Source organism: Vipera ursinii (assembly GCF_947247035.1).
Source record: "Vipera ursinii genome assembly, chromosome: 2".
Lineage (NCBI taxonomy): Eukaryota > Metazoa > Chordata > Lepidosauria > Squamata > Viperidae > Vipera > Vipera ursinii.
Window position 1 is genome coordinate 97580687 of NC_139513.1, and position 25146 is coordinate 97605832.

Here is a 25146-nt window from a genome sequence, read left to right on the forward strand (position 1 = left end):
AAAGATATGATTCCTTTTATGGTCATACATTTCAGGGGGAAAAACATTCCATTTCCCTTTCAACCACACTCACCTGATGGTCTTTGTGGGTACATTGCAATAGGTTCAAAGCCATCTGTGTAATCAAGAAAAAGGAAAGAAATATGCAAGATCAAAAGTCAAACTTCAAACTTGGCATTATAACAAAAAACGTAAGTTGCTTCATTCAAAACATACACAAGAAAAAATGAAGTCCAATCTTAGCTTGGGAAGGAAGAAACAAGAAAAGAATAAGATGAGTGTAAGGGATATAAAGCTAAAGTATATGACTGTTCTACAATGAAGGAAGAGTATACTGTAAATTCTGAATTAGGTCATCTTATTCATTTTCTTTTAAGGGACGCGGTGGCTCTGTGGGTTAAAATGCTGAGCTTGTCGATCAGAAGGTCGGCAGTTTGGTGGGTCGAATCCCAAGTGCAGCGTAACAGAGTGAGCGCCTGTTACTCGTCCCAGCTTCTGCCAACCTAGCAGTTTGAAAGCATGTAAAAATGCAAGTAGAAAAATAGGGACCACTATGGTGGGAAGGTAACAGCGTTCCGTGCGCCTTTGGCGTCTAGTCATGCCAGCCACATGACCACGGAGATGTCCTCGGACAAGCGCTGGCTCTTCAGCTTTGAAACGGAGATGAGCACCGGCCCCTAGAGTTGGAAACGACTAGCACGCATGTGCGGGGGAACCTTTACCTTTACCTTTTTATTCATTTTCTACATTGAAAATGTCATTAGAAATAATAGAAAATTCTGTTCATTCCTATTGTTCAACTGCCCTTTGATGTGGCAGAGTACAGGCACACTTTGGAGATACTGCAAATTCAGTTCCAGACCATCACAATAAAGCGCATATTGCAATAAAATGAATCACACAATTGTTTTGCTTTCTCATTGCATATAAAAGTTATGTTTTACACTCTATGTAGTCTATTTAGTGTGCAATAGCATTAGGTCTAAAAAATTGTACATGCCTTAATCTCATCCTCCTGCTATTATGTCTGCTAAGAACTAAAGCTCATAGAGATCATCAACATGACATCAAACTATCTCCTGAGTGTTTTTCAAAGATAATATTCCATCAGAAGATGAATAGTATAAAGATAGGGAGCAGCAGAAAATCTGGGAACAAGAAATAAGACATTAGAAAGAGACAATATCCAGAGACATGGAAACATACCAAGTCTATATACAGAGGTGATGTCTGTCTGTGCCCATTCATTAAGAAGATTACTGTAATATCCCTCATTGTCATTACATGGAGCCTGGAGGAAAGCAGAAATTTCTTCTTCACTAAAAAACACTGGGCTCTTTCTCCTGCATTGGGGAAGAAAAGGCAGAGAATGACCAGCCAGTGCTGAATATTTTTTATTTTCCCAGAGCCCACTTATCTTTACGATGGTGTTGAATATCTGTAGCTCAGGTGTGGGATGAGGATGGAGGTTCGTTCTCTGAGCTTGTGCGTTGGTTTCTGAATGTTTCAATACTGACATCTCCTAAACCAGAGGTCCCCAACCTTTTGGGCACCAGGGACTGGTGCCATGGATAAAGGTTTTTCCACGGACCAGAGGGGGTGAGGTTTTGAATACTGCCTGCATCCTGAGGATGGAGCATTGCTTGTGTGTGCAGCCTGCTTGCTGGCATTCTGCGGACCGGTGCTGGTCCATGGACCGGGGGTTGGGGACCCCTGCCCTAAACTCCCCTGAAGACATTACCTAGCCTAGTAATGAAACATTCAGAAACCAACCCACAATCTTGAAGCCCTAAGCTCCATCCTTACCACTTACCTTTTTCCTGCTGGAAAATGCAGAAAGAAAAATCCAGATCCTGCAATCTAGTATTAGACTAGAAGAATTCAAGCAGAAGCCCCCACTCATTCCCCAAACTAAGGAATGATCTTGCATTAAGCATTTAATGATAATAAAACCAACCCCATAGGGTCATTGCTGAAAAAAATGTAATAGAAGGATAAATGGATACAGTGAATGTGGAAAATGTATACAAAGCAAAGTATTTGATTGACATCCCGAGTTATGTTTTTAAAAAGGCCCTTGAAAACATCTCAGCTATGTCTTGTTCTGCAGTTCAAGGTCCATTTTTTTCTTCCTATGGCAAGGAGGTGTCACTTAACAGTAAGTATAGAATGGATTTAAACACACACACACACACACACACACACACTAAAGTCATTCAAAATCTTTTCTGGTTGTGATGCTTGCAATGAAGTTTTAACAAATGCAACCAAAGGAAAAATATATTAGAAGTATACATGGAGAGAGACAAGTATTGTATCTATTATTCAACATAGCTGTTCAGAATGACATTTATACAGGTGAAAGTATTGATTAGGGAACATGTTGTTAACATAGATGATTGATTTGAATACATTTATTTTTTACTGTAGCATTTCTCAAAGGTGTTTGCTGTTGTGTCACTTTTTCAGAAATTTTCTCATATTTTTAAAAACTGCAGAACCTATAAACTTTAGGGTTTTATATGGTTTTTTTAGTTTCCCATATTTCTGCAATAACAACAGGAGCTGAACTGATTTCTTACATTATATTAATGTATATACCAGGAGAATACAAACAATAAACCAATAAAAGGATATTTATGGAATACTAGTTGGTGAATTCTCCATATCTTCAAACAAGAGGACTGAGTAATTGAAGACTGATACTACTGATATAATAATAGGCACTAATTTTCATACCAAGGTGCCAATTCTACAAATACACAAGTGTTTGGAGGTGGCAACCATGGCACAATTTATCTATTTGTTATATTGTTAATTGTACTATATTCTATATACAATTGACTAGTGGAGCAGCTTGCCTTCATAAGTTGCTGTGCTTCATCACTGGAGGTTTTTAAGAAAAGACTGGACAATGATTTATTTGAAATGATATGTCTTGCTAGAGCAGGGGGTTAGACTAGAAGACCTCCAAGGTCCCTTCCAGCTCTATTCTGATTGATAGATGATATTTGCATCAGATGATGTGACCCAAGTACTGAGTGGTAGCCTCCTAACATGTCACACATCATTCTCCCTTTGTGTATTATTGCTGTACGAAAACAGTCTAAAGAGATTACAACTAAATAAACCATTTATCAAACCTATGAACTGTTTTCCTTTTGGATGATACATGAAAATAAATGTAAAGGCACAAAAAGTTCCCATGGCATTTATCAAATCCAAAATTATCTTCCCAGCTTTATTTTTTTAAAAAAAAATTGTCACGTTTAGTTTTACATATAAATGTTAAAATTCCTTTGCTATTAAATGAATCAGATATATAGCATTCTTCAAATACTGTTAACAGGCATCACTGATTATACTTAGATATTTTATGTAAAGTGTAAGTTTCTGGTTTCAATCATTTAGCGTGCAATTCAATGACCGCTTATCTGGAAGTAAATCTCATTGGAAGATACGTAAGTTTAGGCATTAACAATCCATAAAAGCTGGCAAAGAAATATAACACAGAAGACGACTCCTTTCAGGGCATTAGCAAAGTTACCATCTTGTGGAAGACAATAACGACACCTTGTGGCCACCACAATTTCACATGACTGCAAAGTTTTTACAGACAAGACATTAACTCAAAAAAAAAAATTTTTGCACTTGGTAGAAGCGTACTCTCATTTGTCTTTGGCACACATAAGTATTTATTTATTTAGTTAGTTTCATTAGGCGTCTGACTCCAGTGGAAGTAATAGGAAATAAAATCATAATATCTACCCAATAAATTGTGTCAAAAAAAAGAACCCTGGCCTTAGCACGAAGCATGACTCTGGACTATTGCAAATCTATCTAGATAGTGGTTAAGGTCTATTTTTCCTACACTTTAATTTAATCTGTTTTAAAAGCAACTTCCGAGTCATAGGGAGAGAAGAGAGGAAGAATTCATTGCAGATGAATAACCTCTCACAATGTCCTGGTTCTCTGCATAAGCTAAGGCAAAAGTGGAAGCAGAACCAGTTTATTAAATGAAAGAGTATAAGTCGAGGGACCTATATTATAACAAAGAAGGCTCCTGTGGTTGAATTCTACTCATAGACATCTCTTTAAGACCAGTGCTTTTTTTGGAAGAAAAAAGGTGCCGGAACTCGCATCTTGTTAATCTTTTATCTATCTATCAGTCACTGTACACCCACCCACACACATCAGTTGTGTAACGAAGCATAACGGTTGCTGCCCACAGTAAGCACTCAGTGCGTGACCACACGACCAATCACAAGCCGAGCAGTGCCACAAGTCGAGCAGCCGAAGTACACATGCATCGGACTCGACACACAAGCAGCCCGCATGCACCATTTTAATGATTTTGCTGCCGACCTGCTACGCTCGGCAGGGTGATTCAAGTCCACGTGGACCAAACATCAAATTTTCACAAGTTACTTTTAAAACATGGAAAATCTGTCAAAAAAAGGTGCTGAAACTCTGTTCTGGTGAGTTCTATGACAAAAAAAGCACTGCTTGAGACTCTTGGTGTGTCCTCCCTAAGGGTAACGTTCCAAGAATTTTACAACAATCACATGAACGGCACATCCTCTCCACTCAGGAAAAACTGAGCCAAATGGGCATTATGTAAATTATTTTAATGTTGATGCAGAATAACTGAGGAAGAGCATCCTTTAGTTCAGCATCATTATTGGTTTGCATTCTGAATTGTTTATGAGTCCTTATCTTACTTTAGATAAAAGCATCGCATCTCTCTCCCATCTGCCTGTTTTCTATTGACTGGACAAAGAACTACACTTGAGATTTTTATAGAAGAGGGGGAAGGATAAGTATTTAATAGGCACATGATCAGCTGGAACTGATCTTGGAAAATCAAGTATAGCAGATTTAGCACTTGAATTAGGGAGAACCAAGAATATTTTGTTTTATTTGTTTTATTTTGACTTGCTGTCATTGTTGACTCCTGGCGACTGACTGAATTAATCCCTGCTGTTTTTTTATAAGATTTTTTTGCAAAAAAAAAAAAGCTGTGAGAGAGTGACTTGGTTCAAGGTTGCCTAGCAGGGCAAGGAAGGACGAAAACTCAGGGTCTTCTAATTTCTAGCCCTGGCTCAACCAAGAAATAACATGGTTGTAATCTAGACTGGAAAGTAAATAAAGAAATAAAAAGTGTCTTAAAGAAGGCAATGGAAAACTATTTCTGTATTTACTGTTAAATAAAATGCTTTGAGATATTGAACTATTAATGAAGTAATTAATAGTTGAGCTCTGTACCATTGCAATACATTTCTTGCACTGCTCTTTTGCTTGCCAGTTTTCTTCTGTGTCTGACTGTGGTCGAATTAAATTCTATTTAGAATTTTACATAACAGTTCAAGAAAGATGTTTTCAAAGGGGGCTTGTCAAAGAGCCTTGGTGGAGCAGTGGGCTAATGCCTCCTTAAGTAACACCAGCTGCCTGCAAATAGTGCAGGTTCGCATCCCACCAGGCTCAAGGTTGACTCAGCCTTCCATCCTTCCGAGGTAGGTAAAATGAGGACCCAGATTGTTGGGGGCAATTAAGCTGACTGTAATAATGCCGCTTGGGTGTGTGTGTGAAAGCCCTAATAAGCAGGCATATACATAGAATGAAGGCTACTGCTAAGCTTGTAAGCCGCCCTGAGTCTTCGGAGAAGGGCGGGATATAAATGGAATTAAAATAAAATAAATAAATATAGGCTCAGGCAACATCCTGGAAATAAACTCCACTAAATAAAATCCCACTCATTTATCTAAAAACATTGTCTTATAATTGTCTCAAATGAGAGTTCCCTGAGATAGATTTGCCAAGTTCTTTTGTTTTTTTCTGCCTACCTATCAGGAACCACCATCCCTCACCAGACTTTCCTCAGTGTCCATAAAATGATTTCCACATCCTGCATCTTGTATCCAAGTATCCAAATTACTCCTTGACCTATCTTTGCCTGGCCTGTGCCTATTTACCTCTGTCAGATCACTATGACTAGTTCTACCAAAATAAATCTATACCAATGTTCTGGAAAAAAAGATATTCCAAAACTATTTAAAAAGTTATAAACCTTTGTTTTTCTTTAATTCTTATCATATGGTTTGAACAAGTAATATTTATTTTTTTACCTGGGATTCTATGCACACTTTTTTCATCTTAAATATAAAAGCTTGGATCATGCCATATTTCAACTAGATCAGGGGTCAGCAACCTGAAACAGTGAAAGAGCCACTCAGAACCGGTTCCCTCACAAAAGGAAAAGCTGGGAGCTGCAAAAAATGTGTGTGCGCATGTGTGTACATCCCCGCATGCGCAGAACAGGGTTTGACTGAACAGTGGAGCCAAGGCGAGATATGCACCTACCCTCCATATTTGAATTGATTGGTTGAACTTTTTTAGTCCCACTTTTTTTTTTTTTGGACTGCACATGGCAGAGGACTGGGAGCCTCAGGAGATGGCTGAAAGAGCCGCATTCGGCTCCAGAGCCGCAGGTTGCAGACCTGTGAACTAGATGATCTGAAGGCCGTGAATTCTGCCTTGGTTTCCACCTATGTTTTTTATTTTTATATAAGCACGCGCACACACACCACACTTACATTGATTCATAACTCTCAAGCTGCACTGATTTGGTCTGGACAAAGCCAATTATCCCGCTAGTTGTGGATTTCCCTATAAACCAACGAAGACCCGGAATGAGAAAGCCGATCACCTCTAGGATATCCCCTTTGCAGTAACTCAATTCGTCCCAGCTTTTTCCTCTGTGATCTTCAGTGGCTATGCACCTCCCTTGGCCTGAAAAATAGAATGAGAAGGCTGAACAATTGTATCATTCTCTCACAGCAGCACCATGGCTACAGGCAGTGGAGGGTGCATGTGCAAATGAAGCATGATAACAAAAACTCTTTGTGTTCGATGACATTTTTGTTTTCTTCAATAGCTGAGACGTCACAGACAATCCTAGTCTGTTTTTTTTAAAAACACACCAGGCAGTTATTTATTCTACAGACATATAAGAAACTCTGAAGACATGTCAATTTGTTACAGGGGGTTTTGTGGGTGGGAGGGGAACAGCCATTGACAAAAATATTTGCCCTACGTCATGGATTTTTTGCTATTTTTTCACCTAATCCACTGCCTTTCTTTCCTGCTTCATGCAAATACAAATTCCATCATATATAGTATGTTCTTGGGATGGTATCTTTGCCTCAGTGACTTTTTCCAGATGCCAATGAAGGCAAATTAATTAACGCTGAGAGCAACTCAGTCTAAATTGGTCACACAGATGTTTTTTTGCCAATCAGGAAAGAAAAGGAAGACTGTTCAAGGTGACATCCTGAACAAATAAACCCCTTTTCACTGATTGCTGGAAAATCCCTGGAAAAAAAATACAGCACTTTAAATGCTGGCCAAGTGTTCATGAATTTCCCCACTTTCTCAGGCAAGCTATAAAATAATAGAAGCAACAGGGATGGTCTTTCTAAAAATCCAAACCAACACAAACATCCTTAGAAAACTAGAGGGGATTTTTCTCAATATTTTTAGACTCCAGACTAACATGTTCTAAAGATAACTAAACAGAAAAGAAAATGATTTCCAATGGTTCCATTTGTTAGTTAAAATAAAACAACTGTCATGCTTGGCAGTATTTTTTCTGCCTTTTTATGAATCAAACTAATCAGAGATGTGTAACCACCATACTCATATTGGACTGGATAAATTAGAAATAGAGATCATACCTGCACAGAATTAGGCTTCCTTTGAGTCCACTACCAACCATTTCTTTACAAACATACATTTCCTCCCAACTCTGAAACTAAAATCACTTTTCCAGAGACGATCACAATTGTAAAAATTGACAATTCCTCTTTCCTGCAGGATTATAGTGACACTCACCAATATGCAAAGAGTCAGGCCCATTGATTTCTTTGGATATGCCACAACTGATTGGATAGTTCTTCAAAAACCACCTGCAAATGCAAACAGCTATGAACAAACTGCTTCTCTGAGTGAAATATATGGTTGATGATGTCCAGATAGGAGACAATTAGTTTCTAAATCTGCTCTATGGCATCAGAGTCTTTCCATGCCTTCTCTTTTATAATTCATTAATGGAATTCATGACCCAACGATATGGTGGTAATAATAACAGCAATAGTTTAGATGCCTATCTCAAAAGAGTATTACACAAATATAACACAAATCAAGATTCTGGAGATAAAATATAGATACTAATAGCAGGATAACTCATGAGTGTTTTCAAAATAACTGACTTATGGAGACAGTTGATCTTGGTACTAGGGCAAATGCGTTTCAGACAAAATTACATCTCCAACTCCTACACTTAAAAAAGGCAGGCAGCAGATGACAGGAATAGTGGTCAGAGAGAGATTCACAGTGAGGGAAGCCAATGCAAATCTAGAGAAGATTGTCTAGGCATAAGGTAACATTCTGTAGAAAGAATATTGATCTGACCTTCCAATATAGTTTGTGTGTACATTTTGACAGACATGTTTTTTTAAAAAAAACAGAAAAAGAAAAGCTTTGTTTTAAAAAGCTCGTCAGCACTCTTAAATCTAGCACACTAAATCTTCATTTGGCAAACATGACATGAACAGTTATGAATATAACTGAAGAGCCAAAAAAAATCCCCATTAAACAAACATACGTCTTTGTATACAAACCAAATTTTCAAACCATTCTAATGAGAACATTACTGCAAACGTTATAAGTGAATTGGACGTTGAAAATAAGATTTTAAGTACACATGACAAACAGCAGCCGATTTGAATCTCAAAGTTAGAAAATGATATTTTGCTTGAGGTAGCACAAGTGAAGTCAGCATGTCCTCACAGTAATAATAATAATAATAATAATAAGTAGTTGGAAGGGACCTTGGAGATCATCTAGTCCAACCCCCTGCTAAGGCAGGAAACCCTATACCATTTCAGACAAATGGCTGTCCAGTCTCTTCTTAAAAACCTCCAGTGTTGGCGCATTCACCACTTCTGGAGGCAGGATGTTCCACTGGTTAATTGTTCTAACTGTCAGGAAGATTCTCCTTAGTTCTAGGCTGCTTCTCTCCTTGACTAGTTTCCATCCGTTGCTTCTTGTCCTGCTTTCAGGTGCTTTGGAGAATAGCTTGACTCCCTCTTCTTTGTGGCAGCCCCTGAGATATTGGAACACTGCTATCATGTCACCCCTCACCCTTCTGTTCATTAAACTACACATACCCAATTCCAGCAACCGTTCCCTATATGTTTTAGCCTCCAGTCCCCCAATCATCTTTGTTGCTCTTCTCTGTACTCTTTCTAGAGTCTCGACAGCTGGATGTAGACAGGGCAACAGACAATCTACTTACTGGTAAAATGGATGGGGCAATGGCTCTATAGTTGTGACAGGTATCAGTCCCCTCTGATCGGTCAACAGTGATGTCCCTTCCCACTTGGTTTCATGTCCAATGTCTTTCACATGGACTAATTCATTCTTGAGGAGTTTTAAATCCTCCTCCTCCTCTTCTTCCTCTTCTGCAAGGATGGCGAGTGTTGCTCTGGCAAAAAAGCTGCCTATTTACAGAAAGAGGAGAAGAGAAAGAAACGACGTGACTTCTGCAAATAGTGGGGCAGTATCTACTTTCCTAAGAACGCTTGGACATTTTTAGATCTCTAAAAATTCTGTTCCGGGTCATTTCAATTTCCATGTAAATACCAGGAACATTTTTTTTCCTGTCATGGTGCTGCAAACATGAAACTATCTGCTATCATAGGATTCCCCTCAAAAAAGATCTCAGAGGCTTTCTTCTTTGCGAAAATATTTCATATAGTTCAACGTAACTTTAAACACAATTATTTAATGGTTCAAATTCTCTCCCCCCCACCCACCCGTAGTCTAATATGGAGACAGTTCAATGTTTCCCAAGTTTAAAATGCTTTTTTACATGGAAAGAAAGGAAGGAAGGAAAGAAGGAAGAAAGAAAGAAAGAAAGAAAGAAAGAAAGAAAGAAAGAAAGAAAGAAAGAAAGAAAGAAAGAAAGAAAGAAAATTACATTACAGAAGATGTCTGCAATGGGGAAGGATCAGAAACACTTTGTTTCAGCTGAAGAAAATTATTTATATGCATTTATCTCCTCCACACCTTGTCTAGCCATGGCTCAGGATTAGTACCAGACTGTTCTCTGCTGCTGGAAGGGTCCCCTGAGATTGGAAGTAAATGTGCAGATACTACCTGTTACCAGAATACGTTTTAGAGATATTTGAACATGCATAGACTCAGCCTCCAATCCAATATTTTCTTGCATATCTTTCTCCCACATCCTTCTTCCTCGTCATGTTGGAGACTTGCTTTACAGTGAAACAGCATCACAGCATTGTTTTGTAGTTTTTTTTGACTCAGCATCCTTACCTTCCTGGAGAAGAAGACCCAGATACATGGTGGCCATGCAGTCCTCATCAACAGTGACAGTGATCTCAGTATCATCTACCTGAGCACAGTTCAACCAATAGTCAGGAGTGAAGAGAAGTTGTTCCAGGCAGCAACCCACATATCCTATTTCATCATACCAAAGGAAGAACAAAAACCTGTAAAGTGCTTTCCCCAAAGGCCAAAGCCATATTTATTTATTATTTCAGACCAATGTTTAACCCAAATTATCAGCCATTCTATAGAGCAGGGGTCTCCAACCCCTGATCCGTGGACTGGCACCAGGCCATGGCATGCCAGAAACTGGTCCGCGCAAACAAGCAAAGCCCCATCGCGGCTTGAAACCAAGCCCCTTCTGGGCCGCTGAAAACCCTCTCTCCACAGAAGTGGTCCCTGGTGCTCCAAAGGTTGGGGACTTCTGCTATAGAGTCACGTTAACAACAGAGAATGTGCTTTTCCGGTGCCTGTATTACAGAGACATTCGTAGCATATTAAACTAGTCTTTGAAAAGGAAATTAGAAGTGGTTTGTGTTTTGCCTTAACATTATGGCCAATATATTTTATGTTGCCACAACTGCCCTTCTGATGGAAAGCCAGTCATTCATCAGTGGAATGTGATTTACCAAGTGCCAAATAAGTGGAAAACTTCCAGATTTCCTCCACAGTTCTAAAGGAGAGCAGAAAGCGATTCTCCTGTGCCTGGATGCATATCAGCCTGGCTGACAGCTCCTGCAAAAAGACAGAAAAGGAGAAGATTTAAATATCGTAAAAGGTTAGCATGTGCCTTATCATACTTTTTGCAAATTATAGGCATGACATTTGGAACTTGGAACTTTAGACAAGGTGTGAGTTACCCTGGGACAATGAAATCTAATCAGGAATTAAAGATTCATTCTTAAATATGGGGTCTAAAATAAGATATAGAATGAAACCTGATCAGATCCAGCCAGCTGTATCTTCTTCAAAATATGACAACCCATTCTCCTATTTTTCCATCATCCCTATTCCCAAAACAAGCATTTTGCAAGTCAGTCCATTGAATACGATTGCTTGGTTGGTTTTTGCCCAAACAGCTTATATTTCCTTCAGTTTTGTCCTGCATCCAAAACCCTGGATCTCTTCCAAGGATTTTTTACTACAACTAGAGATCGGTACTATAGGAATGAGTGTGCTATACATATTTAAGATGTTAATGAATGTTAATAAAATCATTCTAAAACATTTTGCACCATTTAAATTGTGCCCAAATATCTAGGTTAAAATTTGCACGGGCATGAAGTACACATCTATAATTTGGGTCTAATGCAGTTGTAGCCTAGCTATGCTTAAATTATTTTGAGTCAGGGAGGAAAAGGCTATGTGTGTGTGTGTTTACACATAGCATTTGATTTTATAGGTCAGAGGCTTATTGATAGTTTGATTTCCACATTTTACTGCACTCACAATGTTACTTAGCAATAAATAATAAATGGAGGTGGTAATATTCCAATCTCTGGTGGGGTTATGCAGCCATGCAAAGCAGTATGAGAAGATGCCATACAGCTGTGCAACAACAGATGCTCTGCATGTAGTTCAATCTTCAGTATTTCCAATTAAAGGTATTCTAGGCAGTACATCAGCAAAAGATCATACTTAAGATTCTGAGGAATTGTTACTTCATTACTAGTAAGAAGTTACAGAAATACAGTTTCCTTTGAAAGCAATAGTAATAACCACTTCACCTTGAAAACAGCACAAACATCTTTATCGTCATTTTCCAGGGCCCATAATTTCTTTCTTGCTGCCTCTTGTAACTGCAGATTGAGATCCTGTGCAGAGCGACTCTTGACAGAAAATGAGAGAGAAATTGCTTCAAGAGAAAGAGAAAGAGAGAGGAAATTAAATGGGAGAAAAATGATATATTTAAACTTTTCTTACTTTCATTACTTTGAATAGATAAGGACTCTAGCATCACGGAAAGGTCTATTTAAAAAAAATTATAACTGTAGCTATAGCTGTATAACAATAAAATTCTTCTGCACTAGCTTAAATGGGGCCAGGGAACAGAAGCAGGAAAGCTATTCTCTTCTAGAGATTCTTAAAAAGAAAAAAAAGCTTGGTTGGCATCCAGATAAAAAACAGTTCCTGAAGATTATGAAAGTTACAGTTTAAGACATTTAGAAGCTATAAAATTGGTTATCCCTGCACTAGGTGACATAATTACAGTTGGAAAGCAGCTTCACGTCTCAAGGAGTAAACATCTGCAGCCAGAAACTGAGGTGCAGCAGTTGAAAAAAAACTGGGCTTCATCATGGTTCTGGGAAGGGATGCTAAGAATGTGTAGATTACATCTGTTGCCATTGGTCTTCCATTCTCAAAGAAGATTCACATACAAATAGAAAATAATGCATAAAAGGTTTCAACAGGCAAAAGATGGCATTTTTGAGATGCTTAGAAAATCTAAGAGGAACTTATAGAATAAGATGCTTGCCAAGTTCTGCCTAATATAGCAAAGTCTCCTTTGCTATCTCTCCCCAAACTAACTCAGTAACAACTTTTCCATTCTGACTTTTTGTTTGCTCCACCATTTACTGTTACTGCAATCTATTCAAAGGCATTAACATAATTCTAAAATCAGTTGTTTCCCCCTGAAGATTTAAGTTAGAGCATCTCATTTCCCCCAAATTTTTCTATCGTGGAGATATTTTTTAGCACATATCTTTTTTTCTGTGTCTGACTTCATAACAAATTATTGCAAGAAAATCAGTAGTTATTGGAGAATGTTTCAGAATGGGAGCTCATTCATTTCAGTTATAAACCCTATACTTGTAATTCAATCTAAATAGGCTCTACACACAAACCAAAACTTTTTAAACTGTTGGCAAGGAGTCAGCTGATATAAGAAATTGGCACATCACTTGATCAATGTTGATACCTTTTGCACTGACATCTGGAATTACAGAGTAGCTGTCCAAAAATATTATACCCCTTCACTCCTTCCATTTTCATAGCTTAATCTTTTACGCTGCTAATAGCAATATGATGTAAAGAACACCAGTGCTCATTTTGAAGAAATTAAATTCAGTGAGCCTTCCTTCCTTCCTTCCTTCCTTCCTTCCTTCCTTCCTTCCTTCCTTCCTTCCTTCCTTCCTTCCTTCCTTCCAACATAAAATAACAATTAGACAAAAACTTACCATTTGGGAACCCTTCCCCTACAGCCAGTGACACGGACTCAGTTTCCAGAGTGCCCTCTCCTATCTGTGCAGGATGACTTCCTGGATCCAGTTCTTTGGGGTTACCTGATAAGTCACCATGCAGGCAGAAGGACTACTGTCAACTTTTTTAGAGGAAGTAGAGTAAGGCTGTAATGAAGGGGGGCATGGGAATATAAAAGGAGCTGCTAAACACCGGCAAAGAATGGACAATCAAGTCCAAGGATGTTGACTGAGTAACAGCAGCTCCCTGGTGACTCGGAAATCTTTTCCAGACTTCCAGTCTAAGCTGGGACTGAACACTGAAACTCATATTCCCAAAATAAATCTACTATGCCTTTTAGTATTGAGGTAGCATTGGTATGATCTCTAACAAGCAGGGCTTTTTTTGTCATAGAACGCTCAGAACGGAGTTCCGGCACCTTTTTTGGATGGAACCTTGTAGGGTAGGCAGGGTGGGTTGTATGAAATGTGTGAGTTCCGGCACCTTTTTCTTTTACCAAAAAAAAAACACTGCTAACAAGGCAGAGAAGCTAAAAGATTAATATTCCAATTCTTACTCCAACCTCCCAGATGGCTACTTTTAACTTTGCTCTCCTCGATTCCCACATTTTACATTTTTCTACCCTTATTATTTTGAAAATCCTCTTTGATACTCAAGTACATTTCATGAGATGAACAGAATCAATATAGAAAATGAGGTTGCAAGAGAGAATGGAATTGTGAGAATGGGCAGGATTGTTTTAAGGACTTGATAATGATGATAAATAAAACGGTAGCCTAATACTACTGTTTTATTTATTATCATGATCTGTTCTAAGGAATGTTGTTTCTATCTCTTTAAGGCCTTAAAACAATGCTACCTATTTTCATGACTACTTTTCACCTGCTTCCCTCCCAACTAAAAATACCTCATTCATGAATATTTTAATCTCATGAAGTAGATAAAGCCAGTGAATTTTTTATGGATAATAAAATTAGTTAATCTTTAAAGAGCTGGGCTGAGAAAGTGGCCCAAAGTCAGCTGGTTTTTCATGTCTAAGAAAGGGACTAGAACCCACAGTCTCCTAGTTTTTTTTAAAATCAGCACCTTCACCACTACATCAAATGGGCTCTCATTTTATTTGAGTTGTCAATTTCCCATTTCTCTGGCTATTGTAATGTTGTTCATGAAAAATTAAATAAATCAAAACAGTTATGGTAATATGGCATCTGATAGCAATTATATATTATATATTACTTAGTGCAGATGAAAGTTCACTTTTAAATATACATTTTGAGTTCATCCCTAGAGTTAGAGCAAACTAGAATGTAGGTAAAAACTTATGGAAGAAATGTAACTCAAAATACATTTATCCTTTGCCTCTTGCCAGTTCAATTACAGGAGTTATATGGTGTCCAGCACTTGGAATAAAATATCTAGGACATTTGATCCTTAATAAATTCATTAATCAACTTTTTAATAAGATTTAGAGTAAAGATATGAATTACCAGAAGTTATTTTGATTTTTTATGATGGTTTATTCTAACCTGCCTCGAACAAAACTTGGGGTGAACTCAAAATGTTACTGATGAAACAAGGCAGAACATGTTAGTTTTTTAAAAATATATATATATATATATAAAATAATCCCCGATTGAATGAGAGAACCTTGAAATTATTTCACTATAGAATAACAAATGTCTCCAGAGTAACACTAATCTTTTTGGAACCTCTCAAAGGAGTTTGCAGAAACCACCTTGGAGAAAAGGATCGTCAGGATGTGCTGTTCTTGAAAAAAAGCAGCTGCTTTACACACAATTATATGCTTAATTTTGGGAGGAAGGTGAGATAACCTGTAATAGCTATAAACTGAAAAATCCAGCCATATTCATATATCAAACATTGCCATAAAGCTCCTAGAGTAAGGAAATGTAGGCAGTAAATTGTGTTAATGAAGACTAAGGCCTTTTTTAAAAAAAAATATCACAATGCAGCTTCCCACCTCTTCCAGCACTCTAAAAATGTTTAAAAGTCTGGAATGCATCAATAGGTGACAAGGGCCTCAAAGCTGCCAAGATACAGTATAAGGTTTGTAAACAACGGTAGGTTCACTTAAATTTTCCCCTCTTCTTTTGTCAGCTCTGCTAATCCATCTGTAAACATAAAACGTGATTTGATTTACACTAAATTATAAACTATATTGGAGTTCCAAGTTAAAAAAAACAACCCACTGGTTTCTTTGAAGTTTATTAAGTGTCTTGTATTTTTTTTAAAAGGAATAAGGTTTCATACTGCATTTTGCTTTTTCTACTAGTTTCTCTATGTAGGGTTGAATTTTAATTCACCAACAACCACTTCAAATAGCGCAAAGGCAGATCTTGTGACAGGGAGAACGTCGCCATGGCCATGTCATTCACCTTTACTTGCTATAGCAAAATAACATTTTTTTCTCAGAAAAAGTGACAAACCAGATTTTATACGGTAACCATTTTTTCCAGAGTTAGATCCAAATAACTCTAATGTTTATCACACTAATCTCAGCCTTATGATGGATGCAGGCATTTTGCTAACTGAAGTTATTCTGCACCAAGGACCGTGAATATATTTTTACGTAGTAGGAAATGGCCCTAACTTTCCATTGAACTTTGTTTAAATCAAGGATAAGGAATCTTTCTTTGCCATCAGAGCTAGAAACGCCTTGGAGTACATTGTGAGCTTATGGTAACAAAGACCTAGTTCAACATTCAAAGTCTACTGGTGTAACCTTTTCTCTTACGTTACATACATACCTGCCCCATTCATATTATACACCACCAGACAGCTGTCTCTTTATCCCTGCTGTAACAGTGAAAAAGGACCTGCTCTTTCAGGAACCTCTCTTTAAAGCATTTCAAGCACCTTTAGAGGCCATTGCCTTTATACCTCCTTCTCTCTGATTGGAAATTGAAGGCCTGGAAACCTCTATATCAGGGGTGTCAAACTCAATTTCATTGAGAGCCGCATCAGGGGGCCGGGTGGGTGTGGCCTGGGTGGGCGTGGCTAGAGTGCGTATGGCCTACTGGGTGGGCGTGGCCAGCTCTACATCGTTTGCATCAAGGGTGCCTATGGGGGCCTGGGCAGGAGTGGGACAGATCTGAGGGTCTCTGGCAGAAGGAGGGTCTCTGGGCCAGGGCCAAGGCAGTGGGGGCTGTTCCCTCACTGTTTCCAGGATGGCTTCATGGGCCACATGAAACCACTTCGTGGGCTGGATCCGGCCCCCGGGCCTTGTGTTTGACATGTCTGCTCTATATGGCATCATGAATTGGTTGCTTCCGAGAGAAACAATTCGTTTCTCCCTTCTACCTCTTCTCTGAGATAGAAATTTAAGGATCTTAGGGATTCTTGCCTCCTTTCCATAGAAATAATTAAAACAGATAAACTAGTTAGATTCAGGGCTAACATGTACAGGTAGTCCTCAACTTATGACCAGCCACTTAGCAACTGTTCAAAATTACAATGAACTCTGAAAAAGCTACATATCCAGATTTGAACTTCCAACAGCGACTACCTCCTCCAATCATATAACTGCATTTTGGGTGCTTAGCAACCAGCCCTCATTTACAGCTATTTGCAGCATCCCATGGTCACATGACCACAACTTACAATGTTTTTTGCCAGATAGCGAACAAAGAGTTTGCTTAACAACTGCCACATAAAACATTGTAAAATTGGGTATGGGGATGTGAGTGCCACAACTTACAGCTGTACTTGCAAGCTCAGTTATGATTATAAGTTTGAGGACCACCAGTATGCCAATAAGTGCTTTGATCTTTTCTAAAGGTTGTCTTTTCTTTCAATACCCAATTATCTTTGAAATAAATCCTGAAGTTCATTTTGGAGTGCAAGCTCTGCCTACAGGCTCAGCTTTATCCTACAGGCCAAGCTATACTTGATAGTCCATCATAGTCACCCACACAGCCATACCCATAGCTTCAAAGCTAAAAATAAGATTGTGTTTTTTAAAAAATGCACCTGATGCCATCTTCTTCTCTGGAAACCATCTTTCTGGGGATTCAGCTTGACAATGCTGCAGACTTGACCAAGTGGCCAGGAGTACAGATTGGATAGAAGAAGATGATTTTGACTCTGCACCTGGAAAATACATGGAGCAAATGAGTTACAGGTTAAACCAATATTGTTAATGCTAACTGGTGTATTTCATTAGGCCAGAAACAAAGTAAACAAAGAAATCAGGTCCTTGTCAAAATGGTTCTGATCTGTCTCTTGCAATTGTGCTCAGCTGAAAGTTCAAAAATACATCTCTCTCAACTATAGTTACTTACTTTAGTTCAAGCTGTCTAGGAATGGGGAACTAAGTGTTTAAAATAAGTGAAGTGAAACTAGTCCCACTGTTTGCATAAATTATGCTAATGTTTGGCATCTTATTCTAAAACAACAGCTTCTTATGATATTTCTATAGGAACAGGATTGTGGAGCACCCTGAGTATCAATTTACTCATTGGCCATCAATACACAGTGACAGAAGTTTGGGGAGCAAACACAGCATGCTACTTTTTTGCACCGATATCAGCCTAATGGATGAGTCTCATTTCTCACACACTGGGTTACTTTACACTTGATCAGGAATAAATCAGAACTAAGTGTGAGTGGACAACGGGACTACCCATGTAATCCCCAATTCCCACTTCTGCATTTAGTGTTTGAAGAGATGGGTCTTGATAGGTACAAATTACTATGTAGCCTGATAAAATGTACTTTTTGAAGTTCAGGAGCTACAGTGCTGTGGCTTCTGAATGCATTGGTCAGATAGTAGAAAACTACAGCACTGCAAGCATGGGAAAGAACACTGTCAGAGTATTCAGCTACAATTCCCAGAAATTCAGAGGCTGCAATCAGACTGCTGCAAACTGGACCACACAATGAAAAGGCAGCATAATTAATGATGATCGTGCATTTGTGAACTCGTCATAACTGGAACTCTTACATAATCCCAATCCTTTCTCATTGCTTTGAGTGAAATAAAAGAAAGGAGTCACATAATTGTACTTCTATTTGGATTTCATTGAAACTCGCAAATCAATATCTCTTTTTTTCATGCTCCATGTTCCTCCCAATGCAGAAACTGTTACCAAAGCCAATTGTTTTATTACAATTTCATATGAATTGTTAATACTATTGTTAATACTACTATTAATACTAGAATTGTTAATACTATTGTTAATACTACTATTAAAGCTAGAATAAAAATCATGTCTCAAGATTTTCACAGGCTATCAAGGCCAGCTTTAGGGGGGGAAAACAAGGTAGGAAAATTTGCAGAATAGGGCTTCTGGAATAGCTTCGCTCTGGGTAACATGACTAGGAGTGAGAAGGAAAGAGGCTTAGCATTGAGGAAGCAGTAATATTCAGGATCATTACTCAATTGCTTTTTCTACTGGTATGCATTGGGGGCATGCTCTTCTCTGCCGCCCTAATGGTCTATTCTCCTTCCTTCCTTCTTTCCTTTCTCCCACCCTGCCTCCTTCCTTCCCTTCTTCCCCACATCAAATTTTGTTCTGATTTTTAAAAGTTACTCTGCTGACAGAGGAACTCCAATACATCACTATTGTTGTAACATTTTACTCTAGCTAGTCCTGCAGGAACTTGAAAAGAAATAATGTAAAAGGATTTGTCATCAGAAAAACAGCAGCATTATTGTGCTGCAGCTATAAAAATAGAAAAATCAGCTGCAATTTTATAAATCCATAATGTGAGTCCCACCATACAGCATTCTGTGTGAGGCTGGAATGTCTCATTTAAAAAGGATATTACAAAACTAGGGAGAAGAGGTAGAAAACCAAGATAAAAAGCACATTGAGCATGAATGAAAAGGGAAGACATAGGAAGAGGTTACCTAAAAGTCAGCAAAAACACAGAAAAGCAATTGCATATGCATTGGTTTTGGGACACCTCACTAATACAATGCAACGAATCCAATTTCTTCCACTTCTGAGTCCTTAGTCACATAGGTATTAAACATACATACTGTAAAATTATCAAGTACCTCCTTTGAACCATGCAAACAGAAAGGGTAGAAGTGAGAAATGACACATATTTTCCACAAGGGAAGCCATAAGCCTCTGGCTTCATAGCCCTGAATTACACAAATATAGTGTTTCCTGTTTATGGCGGGTTTTCCAGGCCCCTCAACCATTAATTGCTGATAGCTGGGCAGGAAACAATGGAGAAGAGACAGCAGATTAGAATTATTTTTCTCAGCTGCATTGCCAGCTACTCATGAAGAGCTGTCACAAAAGGCTTAAAAGCCAACAGAGGCAGAAAGTCATAATGCTTTGCTAAGAATGAGGTTGTAGGCAGCTCACCTGTGGACCACACTGAACATTTCCTCTGTAAAGGGAAACCAAAGCAGCAGCCCATGTGTCCACCAGCCCATCTGACCCCCCAAGTCCGTCGTCTCCCCTCCAGCAGACCCAGGAGAAGACCAATGCAGACCTCTGTGTCAGCTCTTTCAAAGGGCTCAGTTAGTTATGTCAAAGCAGCCTCTCAGAAGACAATGCATCTCTTGATGGCCCTGGCAAGGTGGGAGGTATGGCTGGGCCGGTCTCCCAATAGGCAGGGAATGCTCAGAAATATCTCATCCATTTCAGTGGCTTATTCCTCCCAGCACCACAAGCACACACATACACGTCTTTCCTGATTGTGTTTCAAATGCCAGGCAACACATTCTCAGCATTCTGAGCTTTGGTGGGCGGAGGTGAAAAACTCAAAAGCTTTTCGTACAATTGATTCGGATTCCCCTTTGGAAACCTCATAACTTTCAGAGCGGTGTAGGTTGCAAATTAGGGAAATGAAAACTGCGGCTTATGCAAATCGTATCCATTGCCGCTCTCATTCATAATAATCTGGTAACTTCTGGCGGTTTAGTTGAAAACAATGAAAAGATAAAGTACAATATCTAGCCTTTTCGTGATTAAAGAGATATTCCTCTCTTTTATTCTGCACCAGGAAAGCTCTTCATGTTCTGTTTTCTAAAAACAGAGCAACTTAAATGTAGGCCACCCTGGATTGCATTGCTAGACTAATAATCTCATACTTCCAAAGGTCAGCAAAGTTTATTTTAGGTGCTATGTAAATGTCTGAAATTGGGCAAGTTACTTTCAAATTTATGAATGAGGGTTTATAGAAAGTAACATTGCTCTTTGCTAAACACCAGAAATAGGATTCTGATCGTCATTGGAACTATGAGCTGAGGATCTTACTCACAGGGGCAGAGGGGGGAATGTAGCCTTGCCCAAAAAAAGAGACCCTCATAACTGGGACAATGAACTGAGAACCCATTCCTTATCAAAAGTTGAAATAAAAATATTTGCTTGTTTGTTTCCCTGCTCAAGATTGGGAAAACCACAACTAAGTTATTTGACAAAGGCGGGTGAAAAACAACCACACTAGTAAGAGATCTCCGCTCTAAATGTATTTGCCATAGACATTAAGTCAAGTCCTGCACTAACCATAGCTAAGGTAGTTATCCAGATGTGCAGGTTAATGGAGGAAAATAGAAAAAGGTAATAGATGGAATCAAAGAGAACAGAGGAATGTCTTTAGAAGAGCTACAGAGAGCAGAATCTGTAAGAACACCTTGCCTTCCTTAGAACTGGACTACACATGACACTACAGTGGATGAAGAACGGGGGTGAACAACACTGGGACTCTGCTTTTGTCAGCCTGATCTCATTTACCCTCCCCCCTGCCCCATGATTCATGCTGCTAACTCGCAACTTCACGTGATGTGTCGCGACGTATCACCACTTTTTCCCCATTGCCAAAGCTGGGGTGGGCGTGGTTTCGGCATGACGCATCCGGCCCGCAAGCCAGCAGTTTGACACCCCCTGTCATAGATTATACCTAAGTAAACTTATCTTAATTCCGCTAATGGTGCAAACAAAAGGCTAAAATACTGAGAGCATGCCAGAATAATAAAGCTGCCACAATGAACTTACCTGGAAGTAACTTTTGAACATACATGCAGAATTGGGCCGTACTAAGATGCCTTTTCTATACTGCTTTGCAAAGGCTCTCCATTGACATGCCTTTTGGTAATTAACAGCTGCAAACTGGTTCTGATTTCTCCGTTTAGCTACTAAGGCCAATGTGTTGAATAATCTGAAGTGCTAAACAAGGACTGGAGAGACTGACTAACTACAAAACTCAGGGTGGGTGGCCTTAAAGATAATTTAGTAATCCCTCTCAGTCTCACCTGCCTGCTGCAGATGGTTGAAGGCAAAAAAAGGCACGCTTTATTTTTTGGAGGAAGAGGTGGGATTCAGTTGCAAGGAGGCTGTTTTAAGAAGCTGAGTCTTTGGTGTTAATAATTGGTTATGCAATGAATTCAGGCAAGAAGATATAGCATTTTATGAGGATTTGTACAGGTTCAGAGGAGCACTTCCCAAGGAAAATCCATGGAGCTTGGAAGCTCCAAGGATTCATTCCCAATGAATGTACATTTCAACCTGTTAAGAAATGCAACACTCCAGCAGCCTGTGCCACTAACAGACCTTCTTCCAGCTAAGTTTTTTTTAAAGAACAATTGTCCTGCCTCATTCACAGAATCCTAGCAAATATCCAGATGCTGCCGCCCAACATCTCTTTTCATTGCTTCCTCCATCATTTCAGGTAGAAAACAAGATGACTGCAAAGCTGCAAAATAACACCTCTTTGGGTAGCTAATCTCCAATCTACCCAAAGGCATTGTTTTATAGCATGGTAGACATCTACGAAAACTTTCCAGTGAGAAGTATTTATATAACTTTTTCTTTCTCAAGTCCTGGTATTTAGCGGAAACCTTACTGCAGGGGTCTTCAAACTTGGCCCTTTTATGACTTGTGGACTTCAACTCCCAGAATTCCTCAGCCAGCAAAGCTGGCTGAGGAATTCTGGGAATTGAAGTCCACAAGTCATAAAAGGGCCAAGTTTGAAGACCCCTGCCTTACTGGGTGCTCTCAGCAGATCTCCTGAACCTGATGTCCCCTTCCCCCCCCCCTGGACTCCCATCCCAACGTCTGCCAGCCCAGCCCAACCTCGGAACGGGGGGGGGGACTACCTACCTGGACGGGAAGACTCTGGCTATTTGCAGTGGAGGTCAGGTGTTCATGACCAGGTTGCGAGCTCTATCGGGGTTAGTTCATAGGGGCCAGCACGTATGAAAGGCTAAGCCTGGAATGCTTGGCTCTGCCTGCCGCTGCGGTGACTGGTCCCAGAAGGCGACCTGGACCAACAACCCCACGGTCAGGAAGGGACTCACTCCCTCTTTTCGCAAGACAGCCCGGAGAACCAGCTTTACTGACCTGGCCTTTCATCGGGAGACATTCACTTCGGGCTCCGACCCTCTGATTCCTCTTTCCCTCCACCCAACCCACCCACCCATCCGCCCCAGCCCCCTCAGTCGTAAGAGTCAAAGGGACTCCGGAAATTAGGGAACTCAAAACTTCAGAGATACGGACAAGCTTCCCCGCGCAAAAGCAGAAGCGGCGGAAAGGAGGCGGGCGCACCTTCTCCGCTCCTCCCTTCCTGCCGACCGACCTACCTACCTCGCTCGCTCGCCCGCAAAAGCCAAAGGCCGGGGTCTTCAAACTTGGCCCTTTTGTGACTTGTGGACTTCAACTCCCAGAATTCCTCAGCCAGCGTGTCTGGCTGAGGAATTCTGGGAGTTGAAGTCCACAAGTTACAAAAGGGCCAAGTTTGAAGACCCCTGGCCAAAGGCATGTCTTCTCCGGGGCTCATCTGTCAGCCGGGAGGGAGCTCCCCTTTCCCAGCAGCGCCGCCTTTGCCCGCTGAGGTCCGAGTTTCCCGGGAGCCAAACCGTAAACGGCTCCGAAGGCGCGGCTCGCTCCAACCGGAGCTGTGCGGCCAGCCCGGCTTGCGCCCTTGCCAGCCGCGCGTCCCGCTCCTTAAGGTGGGATGCCAGGGGAGCTCGCCAGAGGCCGCCGGCGAAACCGGCCATCGATTTGTTTAGCGTCCGATTGCCAGCGGCTGGATCGAGAGAGGGCCCGCCTGGTTTGCTAAAACTAGCTCTTCTGGTCTGGCCACCTGCGCAAGCCGACCGTTTCCCGTCTTCCTCCCTGCCCTTGAAAGCGAGAAGTTTCGCCGCTAGTTAAACATCAACTGAAATTGCAGATCCTGGCGTTGATTTAGGAACGCGGGGGGGTGGGGGTGGGGGGGTACCTGTTTTTGTTTTGTGCATGCGTCTGTGTGTGTGTGTGTGAGCGCGCGCAAGACACACACACACACACACACACACACACACACACACACAGAGACACACACAAAGAGTTAAAGGGAGTGTTGCACCCAAAACAGTAGTCCTTTGCATGGGCAGGCATATTTGAAATTGTATGCATCCTCGCTTACTATTGTTGTGACACTGATGATATAAACGACACTTAGACAAAGAAACCTGTCAGGCATTTTGAAATAGTTATCTACTGCTGTACAAAACCCAGCGGAATTACTGTAAATTACTGCTACTCCTTTCTGCTGTCTTCTTTTGGCCCTCACAATACCCTTGCCAGGCAGAATAACCTCAAATAGTGACGGGTATACTGTTTCTTTAGGGATATTTATTTTTCAGCCAGTTTGGTCTAGTGGTTAAAGCACCAGACTGGAAACCAGGAGTTTGTGAGTTCTGGGTGACTTTGGGCCAACCATCATAGTTGTTGTGGAGAAAATAAGAAGTATTAGGTATGTTCCTCTCCTTGAGTAACTTACCAACGTGATAAAGGCAGGATTTTTTTTAAAAAAAAATCTACCTCCCCACAACTTTCCAGGTATGGAATTTCCTGCAGATCTTCAGCCCAAGTATTAATTAGATTGGACAAAACCATCCCAAACATTCTCCCTGACTTGGTTCCCTCTCCTTTTACTCTAAAATCTGTTTTGTCAATACTGTGAATTTAATCATTACAATTAGAAAACATCCAAATGCCCTTCAGATATGTACAAATTACTTACTTTATAAGTGAAATAGTCCCACCGTTAGAAATCTTCAGGCGCTGAGCAATACAGGCAACCCAGAGTGTTTTCTGCTTTCCAGAGGGTCTGTGCAAAATAATGGCAGGAGAACTGGGACAAGCCTAGGTGTTTGTCTATGGCTCACCTACCATTTTGACCTTTGGCAGATACACTTACAAGAGGAATGTAAAGAATGCGGCAGCAAAGGCATCGCAGTCTGTCCCATAACTATCAGTAAGTTGGTACTTTGGCTTCTCAGAAAAGTGAGCAGGGGAGGGAGAGGAAATAGGAAAATTATTCCTTGATTGTTTAAAGGGGAAAGGGATTTCCTTAGGAAGCCAGGACACAAGAAAGTGTGGTATTTTGTGCAAAAGGCATCTTGCTGAACTGGTTAAAGCTTGCTGGGAGACTTTAAAGCCTTAATACATTGTGTGAAACTCATATCCCAACTTGTTTGAAGCGCACACATTTTGCTTCCTTGACTATTACAATACTGGTTTGTGTGTGTGTGTGTGTGTACAGAATTACGTTCGCTTGCAAGGCTGCAGTTAAGTG

The 25146-nt window shown here is 40.1% G+C and overlaps 1 protein-coding gene across 6 annotated transcripts in view; it reads right to left on the reverse strand.

The window, feature by feature from the left end:
• SH3TC2 (SH3 domain and tetratricopeptide repeats 2) overlaps positions 1 to 24632 on the reverse strand; it is a gene marked incomplete at its 5' end in the record, with an annotated part of 36856 nt that extends 12224 nt beyond the window's left edge. For 2 of the 6 annotated variants that reach the window (XR_014491246.1, XM_083352968.1), the window contains 11 exons: positions 74 to 115; positions 1207 to 1343; positions 6594 to 6789; positions 7891 to 7964; positions 9356 to 9560; positions 10396 to 10539; positions 11037 to 11142; positions 12135 to 12262; positions 13587 to 13691; positions 17599 to 17718; positions 22929 to 22950. Coding sequence is in view for 5 of the 6 variants with exons in the window: in XM_083352968.1 (XP_083209094.1) it covers positions 74 to 115; positions 1207 to 1343; positions 6594 to 6789; positions 7891 to 7964; positions 9356 to 9560; positions 10396 to 10539; positions 11037 to 11142; positions 12135 to 12262; positions 13587 to 13691; positions 17599 to 17718; positions 22929 to 22950 (1279 nt within the window). Of the gene's footprint in view, positions 1 to 73; positions 116 to 1206; positions 1344 to 6593; positions 6790 to 7890; positions 7965 to 9355; positions 9561 to 10395; positions 10540 to 11036; positions 11143 to 12134; positions 12263 to 13586; positions 13692 to 17598; positions 17719 to 22688; positions 22966 to 23171; positions 23217 to 24591 lie in introns of those variants that run through there. The other 4 variants (XM_083352971.1, XM_083352972.1, XM_083352970.1 and 1 more) reach the window with 4 other exon arrangements.
• Positions 24633 to 25146: the final 514 nt, after the last annotated feature.